The 17,780-nt window shown below is 46.9% G+C and overlaps 1 protein-coding gene across 2 annotated transcripts; it reads left to right on the forward strand.

Annotated features, from left to right (window-relative positions):
- The first annotated feature begins 772 nt into the window (after positions 1 to 772).
- On the forward strand, positions 773 to 17,422 carry LOC144149935 (DNA mismatch repair protein Mlh3-like). 2 transcript variants are annotated; one of them, XM_077681678.1, is made up of 11 exons: positions 773 to 1,192; positions 1,266 to 4,834; positions 4,974 to 5,027; positions 5,972 to 6,045; positions 6,126 to 6,221; positions 6,320 to 6,389; positions 6,464 to 6,535; positions 7,513 to 7,763; positions 11,213 to 11,315; positions 12,341 to 12,492; positions 17,285 to 17,422. In XM_077681678.1, the coding sequence occupies exons 1-11, from the start codon at positions 975 to 977 to the stop codon at positions 17,339 to 17,341; spliced, it is 4,716 nt and encodes a 1,571-aa protein (XP_077537804.1). In that variant the 5' UTR covers positions 773 to 974; the 3' UTR covers positions 17,342 to 17,422. The 2 variants fall into 2 exon arrangements, with proteins under 2 accessions (XP_077537804.1, XP_077537803.1); XM_077681677.1 differs by having other exon boundaries at positions 774 to 1,192; positions 4,914 to 5,027.
- The last annotated feature ends 358 nt before the right edge of the window (positions 17,423 to 17,780 follow it).

A 17,780-nucleotide genomic window follows, 5' to 3' on the forward strand; every position in this document is an offset into this window, starting at 1 on the left:
CCGTTTCCTCACGGCCGTATATCACGCGAGACGATTATTAGTTTCGCTAGCGTTGGTGCATATTAGCTTCAGGACTGCCCAATCGACCGCAATAAAAACGAATGTCGTGATGACGCGACCGTCTGCGGTCGGTCTACTGACCTTGAGTGAGAGAACGCTCGCCGTACAGGAGGCGATATATTTCCGAACTGGAGAAACGTGGAGAGACGCGCTCGTGAGCTAGACGGGTCGGGGACGCTTTTCGACCAGCCGATCCATTTGGAAGCTGGTGCAAACGAGTCGCAACCAGAAGCCGATTGCCCGTTCACACTATTGAGTGCTGACGAGCAAAATAAGCGATAATACAGAGAGTACCCGGATACGTTCGCTGCATTGGCTCATCGCCGTGCCGCCAACAAAGCCTCCAAGGCGCTTGACATGTCACTCACCCTCGAACGTCTTGTATCGCCGGCCACTCACGAAAGGAAGCACCACGCAAACAACAAAGCTAGCACAATATGAAAAAAAAGTACTGCCCTACATACCTATATTTGCAGGCTCGACGTATCCACAGAGCACCACAGCGAAAGGACACTATCGATTTTCACCGCACAAACACAGCACACGGCTCGCGAAAGCCGCCATGTGCAACTGATGTCTGGTTTCGCCGCCAGGCGACGCTTGCGCTGAAATCTTTTTTTTTTTTCTTTGTCTCGGCAGTTGATGAATGTTTGTCGGTGGCGCCCTCCAATGAGCTTTAATGGACGCTTTCAGCTGTCATCATCATCATTATGACATTGTAAACAAACTCAACGCGGTGTGGTGGTGTGGTCTGTGTGGTGAATGGAAATGAAAGTTGAGCGCTTGGTGACGGCGAAGCTCCGTGAAGTGTACTACAACTCTACCACTAAGCGTGAAAAGTGGACGAATGCCTGTTTCTGGTTTCTGTAGCGTGCGGTTAGGCGTGGTGAGAAGTGACTATCAGTTCGTGAATCATGGAGCTTAAGCGTTTGACCCCGGAGGTTGTCAACAAACTCAGGTCCGGTGTCGCGATCGTGAGTATTGCGCATTGCATGGAAGAACTTGTCCTAAATGCGTTGGACGCCGGCGCAACGTGCATCGCAGTTCGCCTGAACATGCCGTACCACAAAGTTCAAGTCGTCGACAACGGACATGGGATGTCTAGGGATCAACTGGAAAATTGTGGAGAAAGGTAGGAGTGGTCGACTTCTGGGGCTGTCTCTTCTGATTTCCGTCGCATATTATCGTTTTTTTCTTTCTTTTAGGTACTGTACAAGCAAGTGTCGTACTGTCAGCGACTTGGCTCATCCAAAGTTTTACGGATACCGCGGGGAGGCCCTTTCAAGTATTGTGGAGATGTCAGGGCTTGTCCAAATTGAGTCCAAGTCATCGTCCTGTCCACAGTCGTGCTGCAAAACGTTTGCCCAAGGCAAGCTTCGTGAACTTGCACCGTCCACCGCAAACAGACCCAGCGCCGGCACCACGGTCACAGTCCTGGACTTCATGTACAACTTACCGGTTAGGAGAGGGTGTGTGTCGGAAGCGATAGATTTTGAGTTTTGCCTCCAACACCTAGAAGGCATTGCCCTGAGCCATCCAGAAGTGTCGTTCACTTTGCGCAATGACGTCACCGGCGAGAAGCAGTTTCAAACGCACAAAACGAGTTCAGTGCTTGACATCTTCGCGCAGCTGTTTGGTGCCCGTAAAGCTGCGACATTGAAGCAGGCGTTTTTGAAGCATAAAAGACTTGCCGTGGAGGCCTACATCAGCCTCGAAGGGCACACGACGAAGCAGCTCCAGTTTGTATACCTCAACAAGCGCCTGCTCCTCAAGACCCGAATTCACAAACTCGTTCACAACGTCATCAGAAAATACGTGCTTGGCTTCCAAAGCAAGCCCGTCGCACCCTCAGGGAGCCCAAGCAAACAAAGAAACAGACACCCTGTGTTTGTCATCTTCATCGACTGCACTTCTAGAACGTTTGACATCACATATGAACCACAGAAGACGTTTGTGGAGTTTACCAATTGGCAGACTGTGATAAAGTTGTTTGAGCAGTTGCTCAACGACTTTTTGCATGAGCACAATGTGATAAGTCACAATTTCGTCATCAATGGCGAATTAGCTTTTTCGCAGAAAACTCCACCCGATTGTGAAGGCCAGCAACTTTCAAACACAAACACCAATGCTGAACAGGTTCCGAATGCACTGGTTTCAATGAAGGTTCACAGAAAACTGCCAAAACATTCAACAAACCTTGAAGACGAACCCGGAAGAATTCAAGAGGATGTCACCCCTCAGCAGCGTGCGGTTGATGAAAGACAATACAATGGAACACAACAGGTGTCAGAGACAAGTGCACAAGAGCCTGTCACCTCGCGCAGGGAAAGCTCTGCAAGAATTCAGCATTGCAGAGCACCCATTTTGCTCCCACCGTCATTCGCGGCTGTCTCAGATGCAAGGGCCAAGCTCTGTGTACCAGAAAGCGAATCGTTCTTGGACATTGGTGAGAAATTCAGGTTCATGCGAAGAAATAAGCCCGAACGAACCCGTCCTCAAACGACAGGTGACCATAAAAAGCAGCAGCGAGCATGCGGTACTCGGGTTCAAAAGCCCGCGCCACGCGTGCAAAATCGCCTGATATCAGTCACCAATGCACGTTTTCTACCTCAGCAAAAAGTTGCACACAAGCACCTTCCAGATGAACCAGGCTACCAGAAAAGGCCGGCTCAATGCACTGACAGCCCTCTGTCTGACCAAGAAGGAATAGATACACCTGCCTGTCCGATGCCTGACGAAGGCACAGAACTCGTCAGAGCGCCAACCACAGCCTTCTGCACAGCACTGCACGCCAGCAATAATGCAACTGCAACTACTGCTGATAGCGGCCTTCATCGACGCCACCCTACCCCTGACGACCGAGGCCCATCAGTCACTAAAGTGGCAGGAGCATTGCCAAAGCCGATCATTTCGAGCAAAGTACCGTTTCATGAAGGCCCCGCAAGTAAAGTTGATGACTGCAGCGTTTCGCGACGTTTCTCTCGGGCTGTTAAGAAAACACCGCTGGCTGCAAAACTTCGGCGAAAAATGAAGTCTCAGGCCCCTTCTGGCAACGTCACCAGCATAACCGCTTGTGGAACATCTACGTTTTTCACTCGTCCTGACATCCCCTCGCGCAGGAACGACAGCTGCTTGAGCTTTACTCGTCACTGCCTCACAAGTGAATCATTCCTTCAGACAGCAGATGACAGATGTCGACATGTGTTGGCAGATCAACCCCTCTCTCTTGACGTCGTAGATCACTTACCCAGCAAGACATCCAGGCTCGATGCATCGGCATTTTCCGACGTCACAACAGTTGGCGAGCCGAACACTCTTTACAGATTGACCAGCCCAAACTGCCAAACGCAGGAATGCATTTCAACGGCAATACCATCAGTTCCTTTTCCATGCACGCAGTACTTTAATCCTTGTAGTGCTCTCAAAAGTCGGAGTGAAGAAGACGTTAGTGCAAGGCTCATGGAGAACACCCAGCCCTTTTCTGTGCACTTGGAAAGAGGCAGTCAGCCAGCTGCCATCGAAAACACAGAAGCAGATGCTAGATGCGATTCCCCCATAGAAGTGGATAGGAGCAGCTGCAGTGAGGACTCTGTAGCAGACGTTATCACTGATAATGGCATTGCAGACAGCCCTCCTGCAACACCAGTGTTCACATCCCAACATAGCAAGGGTGATTTGGAAGGCGTCTGTGGTCCAGGCTTCACCAGGAGTTGCTTTTCACTCAGACAATTGCGGTTGATTCAAGGTGGCAACACGGGTTCTTACAGTGAACAAAACGACGTGAATCATGCATCATCCTCTCGTAGTCTGCCAGATGTCGTTTTCCGGGATGAAGCAGTGTCAAATACATCGCGTGTGGCTCCTGACGGAGCGTCGACTTCTATTGGAATCAGCGGCTCACAGAATGGGGTTCAAGTTGCTAACACGTGTTCTCCCACTCATCAAGAGAAGGTGGTTCATGCCTCATCCTCTGAAAGTTTGCCAAGTGTTGTTTTTGAAGATCAAGTGTTCTTGCAGGCGTCGCCTGCTCCTCCAGACAGAGTGTCATCGCCTTTCATTGGAAATAGCTCTGTGCAGAACGCTGCTCAAGGTGAAGGCACAAGTTGTGACAGTCGTTCAGGCAATGTTATCCGTGCTTTGTGCTTCGATAGTCCGCCGACTTCTATCCTCCAGAGTGAAGGGCAATCGGAAACATTGCCTGTTGCTCCAGATCAAACATCACCTCTCGTCCAACATAGCAACTTACAGCATGTGGTTCAATGTGATGACACGCGTTCCCCCAGTCGTCAAGAGAACTTGAGTGATGCTTCATCCTGCGAGAGTCTCCCCAGCGCTGCTTCCCAAACTGAAGAGGTGATGGAAGCATCACCTGTTGCCCCAGACAGAGCATCACCTTCCATTCGAACCAGCAGCTCTCAGAACATGGAAACAGCAGAAAACGAACTAGCAGGCCTCACACAACAGTCGCCACTAAACAGCCAGCCGCAGGAGTCCTGGAGCTGTGAAGAGAGCAACACAGCTGGCATTAGTAAGTCACCGCAACAACCAGGTTGCCTCGATGGTGACTGTCTGGTCAGGTCAGAGGAGAGACCGCTCATCAGCATCGCAGAAGATGCTGCCCGAGCTGACGACAAGACTTCCGCTGTCGAGACATACCCTGGAAACTGGGTGGCCTGTACAGATCCTACAACGGGGAAAAAGATGTTCATCAACACGATGACTGGGAACTCTTCGTTCACAGCACCGTCCATGTGCCTTGAAGAACCACCGCCTGGTGAGAAAAAGTTTTCTCTGTTTGTTTGAATCTAACTCGATGCATGCGTCTACCTACGCCTTGTGGGTTGCACTTGTAGGAGGATCTCCCGAGGTGGACTTGAGAATGGACACCTCTCTTGCGCCTGTTCCGCGCGTAGCCCAGTTCCGGCCGAGACCTCCTGATGAGCGGCCGCAGTTTGGATGCACACCAGGTAGGCTGGCATACAAATCATTGGCCGCACTAGTGTCACGAGGACATAGAATAGGGTAGTTGGTGATGTTTCATATCGAATTGTCCTACGTATACAAAGACAAATAGGACGTTAACAGGACTGGGACAAAATGCAATACGAGACTGGGACGAGGCGCGTGCGCCTCGTCCCAGTCTTGTCAGCGTCCTATTTGTCTTTGTATACGTAGCACAGTTCAATATGTAATGTCACTAGGCAGGACTTTGCTGTACTGAAACTGTTGACTAGGGCACAACCAGCGCTTGTTTTGTGCCCCTTATTTTTGGCCCGTCTGCTTGCACTGTGTTGTTCCCTAAGATGTTGAGGCAGCTTAAAAAATCTTTACTGTGTTCGTATGTCTCTCATCTGAGTCACTAACTGTGCATGTGCCGTTCATTCGGTAGTACCTACGTGTTTTTACACCTATACCTTCACCACGTGTAGCGTCTTTTAAGATACCTGCACTATTGTACCGGACTCCTCCTTCCAGGTTACCTTGTACCCGCATCTTCTCTTAAGTCTTCTTTGTGCGTTTTGATCTGTTTTTCAATTCTCCATATAGTTTGTGATAAAGAGTTCATTATCGCAACATCTTGCTCTGCTAACTTCTTGTGACTGTCTGCATATCACAGGTGGAGTGGAGTGTGTGAAACGCACTGAAAGAGTTCACCCCCACCCATCCCCCATCCCAAAAATTCAATTTCAACCTGCAGTGAATAGTGTGCAGCACCTGTCATGCCTTAGGAAATTTTGCCCTTCGTTGTGCTGGTCTGGATTCATCACTACTTGCTCCTTCTTCTTTTTTAGCCAGGTATACAAATGTCAGTGGTGAACTGCTGTTGCTCTGCAGAGGTTGTTTCTGAGACTGAAAGCTTGTTTCTCCCACATTTATCCCCCTTTTCTTCTATATTTCTTCCCTGTCACAGATGAGGAGCAAGCAGACATCGCTGACATGGTCCGCACCTGGAATAACCCCGCCCTCACCTGTGCCGCCGGCCAGGTCAGCCCCAGCTCTTATCGGTGTTCCTCAAACAGTCAGTTGTGTGAGATTTAAAGTGATCTTTCTGCCCCGTTGTCAAGGACGTTGTGAGTGGAGGGCTGCTCTCCAAAGATGGTGCCTGCTACAAGATCACGCAGTCGTACAGGTTCACGAAAGACATGCTCACCTGCGTTCAGGTATGTGTTCTGGTTTTCAGTACGCACCATTCGCATGGACGTATGTCCTTGACTTGTGAAAGTCAAACTAAGACTGTCACTGGGGGGTTGTTTTTCAGGTGGTCGGTCAAGTGGACTGCAAGTACATCGCATGCGTGCTTCCCTTATCTCGGAACGGCATCGTGCAAGGTGAGGAACCTCTTGGTACGTTGTAGTGCAATGAACGAATGCCTGTCAATTTCTCCTCCTTTCTCTTTCCCTAGAGGATAGCCTGGTGGTGCTTTTTGACCAGCACGCAGCACACGAGCGGGTGCGACTGGAGTGGCTTTTGGAAAGTAAGTCACAATCCCAGTATGGACTGCGATTGAATCTTACCGGCAGGGAATCTAAACACTCTATTGGTGCAGTCATTTAAATGTCTTTATGGGAAAAAAATGCCGTTCCACTCAATGTGAAAGCTGTCGGAAGTGCAGAGCAGTGATTAGCCATAATGGGCTGTGGCGCCGTTATCTGCTCACTCTTACCACACATCACGCTCTTCGCCGCTCTGTCTCACTCCTCTCCATAAATGGAACGGAGGTTTGTCCAATGCAATTCAAATTTCCCGCCTTCACCGTGCTCACGCGCCCCCCTGCGTGAAACTGCGCCAGCAAGAGTTCTGTTCTTTTTGTGTTTGCTTTTCCTGCCACACATGCTGGCATTGCACTGGCACTTTTTTTCACTTACTATCGCAAAAACCAACCCAACGAGCATTCCTAACTAAATGAACGCGGGTGCTGCCGGTTAATTACGTATATTTTGCCTCAAATGTACCTGCAGTTTTCTTTGCTCTAAACAATGGGGAGATGTATGACAAGCGCGAGCGGTTCAGGAGTTTCGAACGCTTGGGACTATATAAACTGCTTGGCTTTCGAAGTCTCTGGGTTACGCCGCAACAACAGCTGCTACGACGGAACGCCATGCGGCTCCAATTAGGTCCAGCGAGCGAGCTACAATGACAAGGCAAGCCCCTAAAGTTCTCGGCACTTAAAATTCCAAGATTTTGAAGTTGGTGTTGTGCTCAGGCATTTAGGCACATTAGTTCAGACTAAGTACAGTATCAGCAGTGTATGACATTTTGCTTGTATGTCCGCATGTACGTGTGCTTCGTGGCAATGCAGTCTTAATCCTGCCGTAGCCAGTTATTTTCACTGTAAAAGAAGCTTGTCTCTCAAAGTCATTTGATCAAGAAAAATTTAGTTGAAGGCAGTTCTCTCGCATGATACACGTGTGGTTAACAAGCTGTGTTTCCGTTTTGCCTGACCGCAAACAGATCAGTATGAAGCGAGAGGCCAGGCACGCTGCATTCGGTCCTCGAGCCTGAAGTCCGAGCTGACGGTCGCTTTGGAGCCGGACACCCTTCGGCGGGCGGCCATGTGCGAGAGGGAAATGCGCAAGCTGGGCTTCCACTACACCGTCCAGGAGTCCGGTCTGTCGTTCAGCCGCCTCCCTGCCTGCGTGCTCGAGAGGGACGAGAGTGAGCTGCGATATGGCCGGCCATCTACCCTCGCTTCCCGCATGGAGGTCAGTCGTGGAGGGGGAGCAGACGTTGGAACCAGAGTTCTTCAATATGTACCACTTGCAAAGCTCCACTTCAGGATCTGAGTAGTGCTAGCGCCCCTGCTTTGTTAAAGCTGAGGGTATTGGCGCGGTGCCTACGGTACAAGGCATTAACTGTGCTAAACATTTCCCTAATAACACAGCTTACAAAAATGAAGCTTCCTTCTCAAATGAGGAAACGTTAAACTAGGTACCGGATCTTCACGCGTATAAGCCGCACCAAAAATGTGAAAATTTCATTGGCAAGGTGGGGTGTGGGTAATACGCTGTGTTTTTCTTTTAATGCAGCTTCACGGCAATGCACGTTGTGCCGTGAAGCTCCTACGCAGTAACACTGACTAAGCCTTCTATGTCAGCGTTTCTGCAAAACATACAAGGAAAAGGAAGAAAAAACAAGTATGAGCGCACTTGAACAACTGAATTTTATTAGTGAATTGTGACTTTAGCTTTGCAGTTAGTGTATTCTACTTGCTAAATATATACGCTTTTCCTGTCTACACCGTCGTATGGTATGTTTTGCTTGAGCAGCAGCTTTGGTGCAGCCTTTCCTGTATCAAATGTGCCGGCAATACGCGAGGATTTTTCGTTCTTTCCCGGCGGGCTGAAAGTGGGGGTGCAGATTATATGCAGGGGCGGGTTATATGCCCGAAATTATGGTAATCTTATGCTTCCACGGTTTTTCTTTCGTGACTTATGGCAGCGGCCGCAAGCACTTGGGTACTACTTTACCTTGCTGACAGGTGTCAGGCCAGTTAACCTGCCCCCTGCGTTTATGCCCAGTGCAGGGGTTCCCACCGCAAACCGGTTTTTGATACACTGGGCCTATGGAGAGTTTCACAACTGCTGTATATTGAGTTAGAGAACTGCACAGGCCCAGGCTGACCTGAATGCCAACTTGAAACCATGTGCCTGGTTCGTTAACATTTCTGACATGAAGTGCAGAAAAAAAGCATTAAAAAGAATATTGTGATTTTCCTTCCACACGCTTCTTGATGTTAGCAAGCACATTGTTTTTAAAAATGCTTTTTGCTAGGTCTGATAGTCCCTGTACTCTTATTTTAATGGTGTACTTCTTCAAGATTTTATATTTCGGGGTATGACGCACCAAAGATGAATTACAAAGAACACCATAGCAGCATAGCAGGGAACAGAGTAGTTCAGACAACCTGGAGCTTTGCACCTGTGCATATGTGCGCATGTGTTTTACATGTCACTGCCTTAGAAATGCGGCTGCCGTAGCTGGGAATCGAACTCGCGTGCTAGAGGAACAGCACCGCTGAGGAACCACCGCAGGTTAAGCATTTCAATGCACGTTCATACTTGCGTATTGAAACGCCGCATCAAAAATGTCAGGATACCAACTTGTGTCCAACACAACTACGTGATGTTCCCGAGATCCTGGTCAACAAAGGTGATGGCGGCCCTGATGTATGAATACAAGATATTATTACGCCAATGTGTTGTTACAAGTGAAAGCGGTTGAACCTGAAGTATGGGCACTACTTAACCCTAAATTTTCGCATTTCAGTCCACGAGTGCTGTACAGACTAGGTGCTCTGTCTGATTGCCCTCTGTGAATCCTACGCAACTAAATATAGTAAACAGGTTTCCTTCAGCGTCTTAGCCTGGGCCTGGTCATGCTTGCGCGGGCCAGCGCTTGGCCTTGGCTTGAGATGGCTGGCACAGGCCAGGGCCAGGCTGAGCTCACTCATGGATGCCCAGGCCCAGACCAGTCCCAGGCTAGTTGTAACAAGCCCAGCTCAGGCTCAAACTTCACAAAGTGGGCCGGGTCCGGGCCCTAAAGTCAGGCCCGTGCACTGCTCTATATTGAGTAGCTCTGGTTGGAACCTGGTTTATGGGTTAGTCTACAAAAACTAATGCTACACAGAGAACAAATCACGAACCTACTAGCTCAGAGTCTGCCTATTCTACTCGTTGGAACTTGTTGTGGGACATAATAAAGGACATGCAAGTTACAGGGTGAAAACTCCACTCAATTCTTAATTAAGACGAAAGCCTTAAAGGAGCCATGAAGACAAAATACAAGTTGGGTTTATTAGAAAGACTGCTTAGTCCCGATAACAATGATACCAATATCATCACAATCTTCGAACAAATAACGGAGATATGAAAGAAAACGTGTGAATCAGTCGCAATTTCCCGCAACTTTTCTATGACGTCACGGAACCTTGTTTGTGCGATTGGCGGCCACCTAACTGACCTGTCGCGACGACACATGAGTGGACGTCTCTAATGGGGCCTCTAGTTCCATTTGACTGCATCACTTGAATGCTAACGTGCAGTTAACGCACTGAAAATCATGTTTTATTGTTGGCCCGTATGACGTCATTCTTGCTCATAACACGTCACTGTGGCGCAAAATTTGAAAGCTTTTAATTATACTTCTTGCTTTTTTTTTTCGTTGAAAAAACATCTTTTGTGGCTCTAATGGAGCTGAGTGAGATACTGAATCCCAGTTCTTTCAAATTAAACGAAGTTGTATTTTCTCTTTTGGCTCCTTCAAGTGCCCCATTGTTAACAAAAATGGCATTGTTGTCGGGCGCCGAAAATGGCACCACTGTAAAGATTAAAAAGGCACATTTGAGCTCATATGGGAAATAAACCCATGTCTCAAGACTAGGAGCCGAGTGCCGAACTACTTCATCACATTGCCACTGGCAGAACTTGAGTTAACCTAGTGTGTGCCGTGTACCTACTGTACTACTGTACCACCTACTGTACGACCGTGTGCTACCTGTGGTGTGAAGTGTCACCAGTCTGCCTGCGAAGTAATTTGCACCAAAAAGTGAAGCAACAGATGCTAAGAGAGAGACAAATACAGTGGAGCAGTAAATGAGTCTTTGATAAGGATCACCAGTCTTTCGCCTTCAAAGCATGCAAGCAGACTTCAATGCCCCATGGAATTTACCAGATTGGTCCATGGAGTGCCCTCACACAAAAAGAGGTTTATTTGGGTTTTGTCAACCAGCATCTCCTCACACAGCTTCAACGCCGAATTTTTCCACAAAAGTGGTAGGGAGCCTGCATGTCTCTTCTTTGCGGGCAAGCAGGCACCTACGCTTAAATTTTAGACACAATTCAAGCGGCTCGTGATCTTGGCAAAAATGTGCAGCCCCCGAGTAATTTGGCAACTCTGCTGTGCTCACTCAGTAATGATACAGAGCAAAATTTGCAATGCTGGTGGCATTGAAAAAAAATCTGACGTCTGCACTTTACACTTATTCAGATATCACAGAGCTCACTTATGGACGCTGCTGGTATCAGCGTGTGGAGGGCCTAATTGCAGGAGCGTTCCTGTTTGACCCATTGCTCCTGGGGAGCCTGCCTGCCTTTCTGCTTTGCTTCTCTGTTTTTTTGTGCCCACTTCTTACCATGTCCTGTTTTGTCTACAGGAGCTTGTCAGGGACCACACAGAGGTTCTCCTCAAGACACGATACAGTGCCATTACTTTGCCCAAGTTCGTGATGGATGTCCTCTGCTCACAGGCATGCCACGGTAATGCAAGCTGTTGTGTGCTTCGGCTCTTGATGTTACATTGCACAAGAGAGCTAAAAGTGATGCTCATCCACTGCATATGTATATACGTGGTTACCATACCAGATTTACTAATGTTTAAGTTGATCCGGCTTTTAGGGGTGAAGCCCCTTAGGGGCTCAGGTTGTCGGCGTCTCATGTTGTCGTAGTATCATGTAGTCACGGTACTAAAACACCGGGACACTCGTTCCAATGTCTCGCACTAGAACGTTACGAGTACTAAACGAACACACCCGGCCACTAGTTTTCCAATGCCTCATGCTAGAACGCTACGGGCTTCACGAGACTTTTACGCGGCTAGAAAACGAGAGTTTTACAGCAAAGCTGTATACCACTACCCCCAACGGTTTCATAATTCATATCCGTGGGCAAAAACGCCAAGGCGCCAAGAATACACGTATACGCTGCATGCTTCGCCCCTCCCCAGGTTTCACGTTAAGTGGAGATGGCCCGGGATTTTTTTTTAATTAACAATCAGTTGAATTGAGTGTAAAGAGTTTTGAGAGTGCATTGGCTGGCGGGACATGGTGGCGCGCACACATATACACCCACATGTGTAAATATGTCGTGGAATCTTGTTAAATGAAACCTGATGCCACTGCCACTAAAACTTGTGTTTATCCAGAGGGCTGTTTAATGTGAACGTTAATTGCCGAGCAGTGACAAAAAGCAAGCCAGAAAGCTGTTTCAATTTTAGGATAAATGCAACTTAACTAATTCTTGTTCAGTTCTGTTTGGATAATTTCTGTGTTTGTGTTGTGTTTGTATGCTTGCATATACACACCAACATGCATACTAGCATACACACATACAATTACCATTGCATAGGGGTGGGTTAACTTTGCGGTGCTTAATTTCAGCTTTTTGCCTTTGCATAGGTGTAAATTAACGAAGCCTTGGAAGAGTGTGCTAGCCTCCAGTGTGATTAATTAACACTTGTGAAAGGACTTGGCTGTCTTTGAGTGAATCCACTGCACCCTTTGCAGGTGCCGTCAAGTTTGGTTCTGCCCTGGAGAAATCCGAGTGCATCAAGATCGTGAGGGCCCTGTCCAAGTGCAGCCTGCCCTTCCAGTGTGCTCACGGGAGGCCGTCCATCACACCAATCGTGGATCTTCGTTTTCTGCCTCCCGAAGAAAAGGTCTCCTCATCACTTCTTTTCCTTCTTTTCTTTTTCACAGAATATTACGTATATCTTGCTCCATGTGAAAATTGGTTGAGTGTGTACGGACATGTCAGCATGTAATGAACATTGTCATCATGATTAGCATAAAGAGTAAAACGGTCTTGCAAAACAAATGGCAGCAGCATGATTCCCATCCTCACTGATGATGATGATCTATAACTTGGCGGAATTAATAGTGGATCATCATAACCTGCATCCTAAAGTAGTATTTTTAGAAAGAAGAATCCTGCTGCTGGTGTGCGTGTGTGTGTGTCAAGATGTTAACACGTGTGTGTGTGTCAAGACACAACCCATTTTCCCTCCAATTTTCTTGGAAGAAGTATACGAGTCCATTGGGGCTTTGCTGCTGCAAGGGTTTTAGGAAGAAGCTTTTGAACTTTACATACAAGTGTGATGTGTGGGTGGTCCTTTGCATGGAGCACGCACTACCATTCTGCTTTCAGGCTTTCTGCTTCCAAGTCGTTAATGGAAAGTTTGTTGTGAATTTTTTGTGACCGCAGACATCAAGGTAACACCTACATAACATGCCTAGAGCCCCTTACTTTTTGCGGTGGAAAATTTCAAATTCTGCGATTCTAGATAGGGGAATCTGCAAAATTCCGTGAAAACATTGAAACGACATAAGGTACATGTAACAGTTCATTTATTAGACACTTCAGACTCCTAACATGGTAGATTTTATTTACAACTGAAGGAAGCTGTTGTGGCTGAGCATCTGGTGATGCTTTGCGCTTTCTTCACCAAGAGAACGGTACTTGTGAGGAACGATGTCACCATAGTGACTGAATGACTTTTCTGCGTCAACAGAGTTGATTGGCACCGACAGGTATTTAAGGGCAATGGAAGAAAGTGTTGGAGTCAGGTGTTCCATTCTAGCCCAGAAAGCCAGGACATCAAAATCTTCACCTGGCTTTTCTTGTTTAGAAAGAAATTGTGCCAAGTCCCTGTCACTAGACTTGAGGTCTTGGGCAGACTTCAGGTACACTTGCCATTCAGCAGCTAGGGCTATAAATCCAGGAATGGCCCCAAACTCTGATATCTTCTCTGAGAGAAACCCAACTTGCTGAGGATCCAAGCACCTCACACTGTTCAAGAACTTCCAAGTGTCAGAGTTCTCCAAGTATACTAGCGCCTTGCTAGCCGCTTTACTCATTGCACCCTTCATTTGTTTTCAATCAGACGGGCCTTGTCGTGTGCGATGTTCTTTTTCTGTGGCTATGGCTAAGCCCCTTGATTCGGGTGGAGGCTGCGCCACCTAGCTACTTTTATTATTTGATAAGGTAGGAATACACAGATGCAAATTTAAATTTTCAACAGCAAAAACGTTGCAGACAATTAATAGAAACCATTTTGCTATTACTAATAGAAAATATCACTTTTCCGCCACATTTCACCAAATATATCGCTTTGGGTACATAGCGCCACACTTTCAATGGCTTTTTTTGGAATTCCGCGAAAATACTTTAATTCCGCGATTTTTCGCGGAATTGCGGAAAGCTAGGGGCTCTAAACATGCCTAAATAACACCGACAGAGTCGTGTCACCTAGACATCCAGAGTTTGCAGAGATTTCAGCCTGAAGAAAGAAAGTAATGCTTTTTATTTTAGCGTAAAACTTTGCAAGTTTGAGTAAATTGAAAATAAAAGAAAAGCCTGGTTACTTTTAAATGCCAAATATTTTACTGGAATTTTTTTGTTCCAGCTCAATTGCACACTAATTGTTTGTTTTATTAAAGAAATATTCAATGTTGTCGGCCAGCACCTCTTGTCGATTTACCAGAGATGCTGAATATACAACCCCATTTTTCTTTGAGGCAACTTGAAAGATGTTCAGGGGAATCGCAGAAGAATGTTTTTTTATGCTTGGTTTTTCCTCCAGGCAACTTAAAAGGTGTTTAAGGGAATTGCAAAACGTTTTTTTATGCTTGGTGCCCTTATTCTAAAAAGTGCTGTTACCATCATGAGTGGGTCCTGGAACACGTTTTGAACACGGTCAGTGAAAACACCTTATCAACTTATGGCTGCGAGTGTCTTGCGCACACAGCAGATGGCACCATTATACTGTGCATCGGCTAATATAACGACAAGGTGTTCGCTGACCTGCATAACACCAGTCCGGTCACCTTCTACTGTCCAAGCAGTTCGAATCGTTCGAGAGAAGGGCAAACAGATATGCGCTATTTTTATGTGCAGTAGCTCTGTTGGTACCACGACCAACTTTACTTCGGACTTGCCCAGCCAGCGGCGCTCGATGGGAGCGCCTGCTCCGTGTCTCGTTTCGCGCCCGGCCGCTAAGGGCGCTTTTACGCACTGTTGCGGCGAGCGGCGGCTACGCTTGGAGTGCGTTCTCAAGCGCTAGTAGCAGCCGTCTGGCGTGGGAATTCGTGTTTGATCACACTTCAGTTAATTGATTTCGGTAATTCCGAATGAATAAGTAGCAGTTTTACAGTGACAATCCCTGAATGAATGTTTTTTTTTTTCTGTTAAGCGTGTTAAGGCGGGGCGGGGCCTCTTGACTGGCTTTCCCGTTGTGAGATGCGTTGCGGTGCACGCGACATATTTGGTTTCGTGGTGTCATATGAAGTGATGACGAAAAGAATTAACATTATCTCACGTACTGACAACAAAACTGGCTAGCTAACCAAAGTGTACGGGTTCATACTCGCAGGGGGAGGTTATTCCCGAATATGATGTACATTGGGAAGTTCATAGCATAAACCAAACTTAGGTCATAAAAGCCCCCCAGTAACTCTTTTTGTCATAGTAAATACAACAAAATTGAAGCTTTCTGTTGAAATTCCTCATGAAGTGTAGCAGATTTTTTTGCTATAAGGTTGCGGAGGAATTTTCCATGCTCGGAAAACAAAATGCAAATTCAAGCACCGAAGATGCCAGTTACGGTTTTACACGCACTAATAAGAAACGATGACTTGACCCCTTCTTTGCGAATAAATCTGGAAATTCTTTATTGCGAGTGCATGTGAAGTGCTACAATGACCTGCTACACTACTAACTCAACAACGATGTCATTTTAAGCTTATTTACAGGCTAATTTTATGTACATACACAATGCCACACTGTAGGCAAGTTTTCAGAACATTAATGAACGCTGGTATTGCACAATCTTTTTCATTTTGGCTTTTTTTTTTTTTTTTTTCAAGAATTCATTTTCGTTCACAACCCTACACTTCACTTGAACAATGGAGCACAGTAGTAACATTTTCAGCACTTTTCTTGAGTCTGGTTTTTCCGCAATCCTTTTCCCTTTGCCACTCTTGGCCGTTTTCTCCGCAGCAAAATAAAGTCGGTTGAACTTCTCCAGCACGAGCTCAACCACTGCCCTCGTACGACTATCCGTTGAGCCGTCGTGGCTGAAAAGCTTGTTTTTCAGTGCAGCTGGTAGCATCGTCTTCACAAACAGTGCCATCGGTTTTTTGTAGGGTATCGAAAGTTCTGTGAATGCTTGGGCCGCTCTTTCCATACACAGACGAATTCGAGGAACTGAAGCCTCGGATAAGATAGCCCACCCTGGTCCAAATTGAAGATCACCGCAGTGGCAGGTCCAGATGAGCGAGGCGCGCTTAAGCCGCTCCACGCAGAGTGAGCACTTAATGTGTTCCTCGACGGTTGTCTTACGAAAGCCCGCTATGAGGCCCAGTGTGGTGGCCTTAATGCTTGGAACTGGATAACCTAAAAAACACACCAATAAATTCGGTGTGAACATGAGAGGTACGCTCAGATGTAAAGACAGCGCACCGCTGCTGGTTGCTATTTCACACCAATCGATCATATTAAATACGATAACCATGCGCAGCGGAGCATTCTAGATTCAATCTGTCGTGATCGGTCGAGCGATTAAAGCGCATAATTACAAAAATCATACACAATTGTGAAGCAAAAAATAAAAATAAAATGAAGGGTATTCTCACTTTTCTTTGAGGTTGTCTTTATTCTATCGAACTTCACTGACGGGGAACTCGTGAAAGGAAACATTCATCACCTTACCTTCTTGAGATCTACAATAAGGTACGAAACAGTATACCATCGTGCTCCTTCAAAAGAAAAAACTCCCTTCATAGGACTGAATAAGCTGTATTTTTCATGTCTGAAACTTCATGCTTTACATACAGCAGACGCAACTTACATTCCACGCCGCGTCTGCAATTGCGCGTTCTGCACGGCTGCGCCCTCGCGTGCGACGGCCAGGGCGGAGGAGCAGCGGCGGCGAGAACGACAGGGCGTAAGTAGCGCCAGTCCACTCGCAGCGGCAAAAATTATCCCTGCGACGGCGGTGCTGGGGCCGCACTCGCTGGGCAGGTCCGAAGTATAGTTGGTCGTGGTTAGTACCCATCGCATAACGAAATTCTCGCTGGAGGCTATTCAGAACTGTGCTGTTGGAGACCCTATGCACCCTGTAGCGTCTTCAAGTAATTTTGGGACTCCTTGAAGTTGCATGTCATATGCTTGCTTTCTTCCTCTAATTGAAAACAATAAACCTTCGTTTTTTTTTTTTTGTTTTTTTTTTCTCTCCCAGGCCCACAGTGCTTTCTTTTCCTCCACAATTTGTAACCTTACTTTTGAGATGAAGTTGAAAGTGCGAAGGTTTTCAGCTTCCCCTCTGAGCCTTTCTTGTCCACACTTGCCGTTGATCTTGTCCACTAGCCCTGGCTGTAGAGTGCGCAGCAAGATAGGGCAAAAGAGTTACTCCATGGTTACACCTTTTCTATGTTTTGCTTTCTTGTCTGCAGGCACCCTGGAAGCCTAACTTCGCTGCCTTGTGCTCAAGAGTGAAAGGCAGCGGGTGAAAGAAATAAACCGTGCTGACAAATAGTGATCACCGAATGCAATGTTTTTAGTTTTTAAAGTAATAAAACTGTTTTGTTGCCCACGTCTGTCTTTCTTACAACTGCGAATTGCCAAGATGAGGTGTTCTTCCATCAAATGTCCAATTACACGGCACATTGCTTTGTATATCCTCATATCCATAAAATGTGCTGTTGTGTGTACTGTAGGCATTTAGGCTTCTGTCAGTTTGAGTGTGCCTTCACAAATGATGTGCTTAGTGAACCCATTGGATGGTAACTCCCAATCACTGCCAAAGCACCTAAAAGGAAATTCGGTGCAAGGCAGTTGCGCTGGTGTTTCCTTGAAGGAAGACAGGGAACAGGTGATCATGTGACTATGCATACAGATACCTATCGGGCACTTGTCACCATTTGCTTCACCGGCGTGGCTTGTTCAGTG

This window comes from Haemaphysalis longicornis, unplaced genomic scaffold (assembly GCF_048455015.1).
Source record: "Haemaphysalis longicornis isolate Haplotype H1 unplaced genomic scaffold, Haemaphysalis longicornis Haplotype H1 scaffold_8, whole genome shotgun sequence".
NCBI classification, from domain to species: domain Eukaryota; kingdom Metazoa; phylum Arthropoda; class Arachnida; order Ixodida; family Ixodidae; genus Haemaphysalis; species Haemaphysalis longicornis.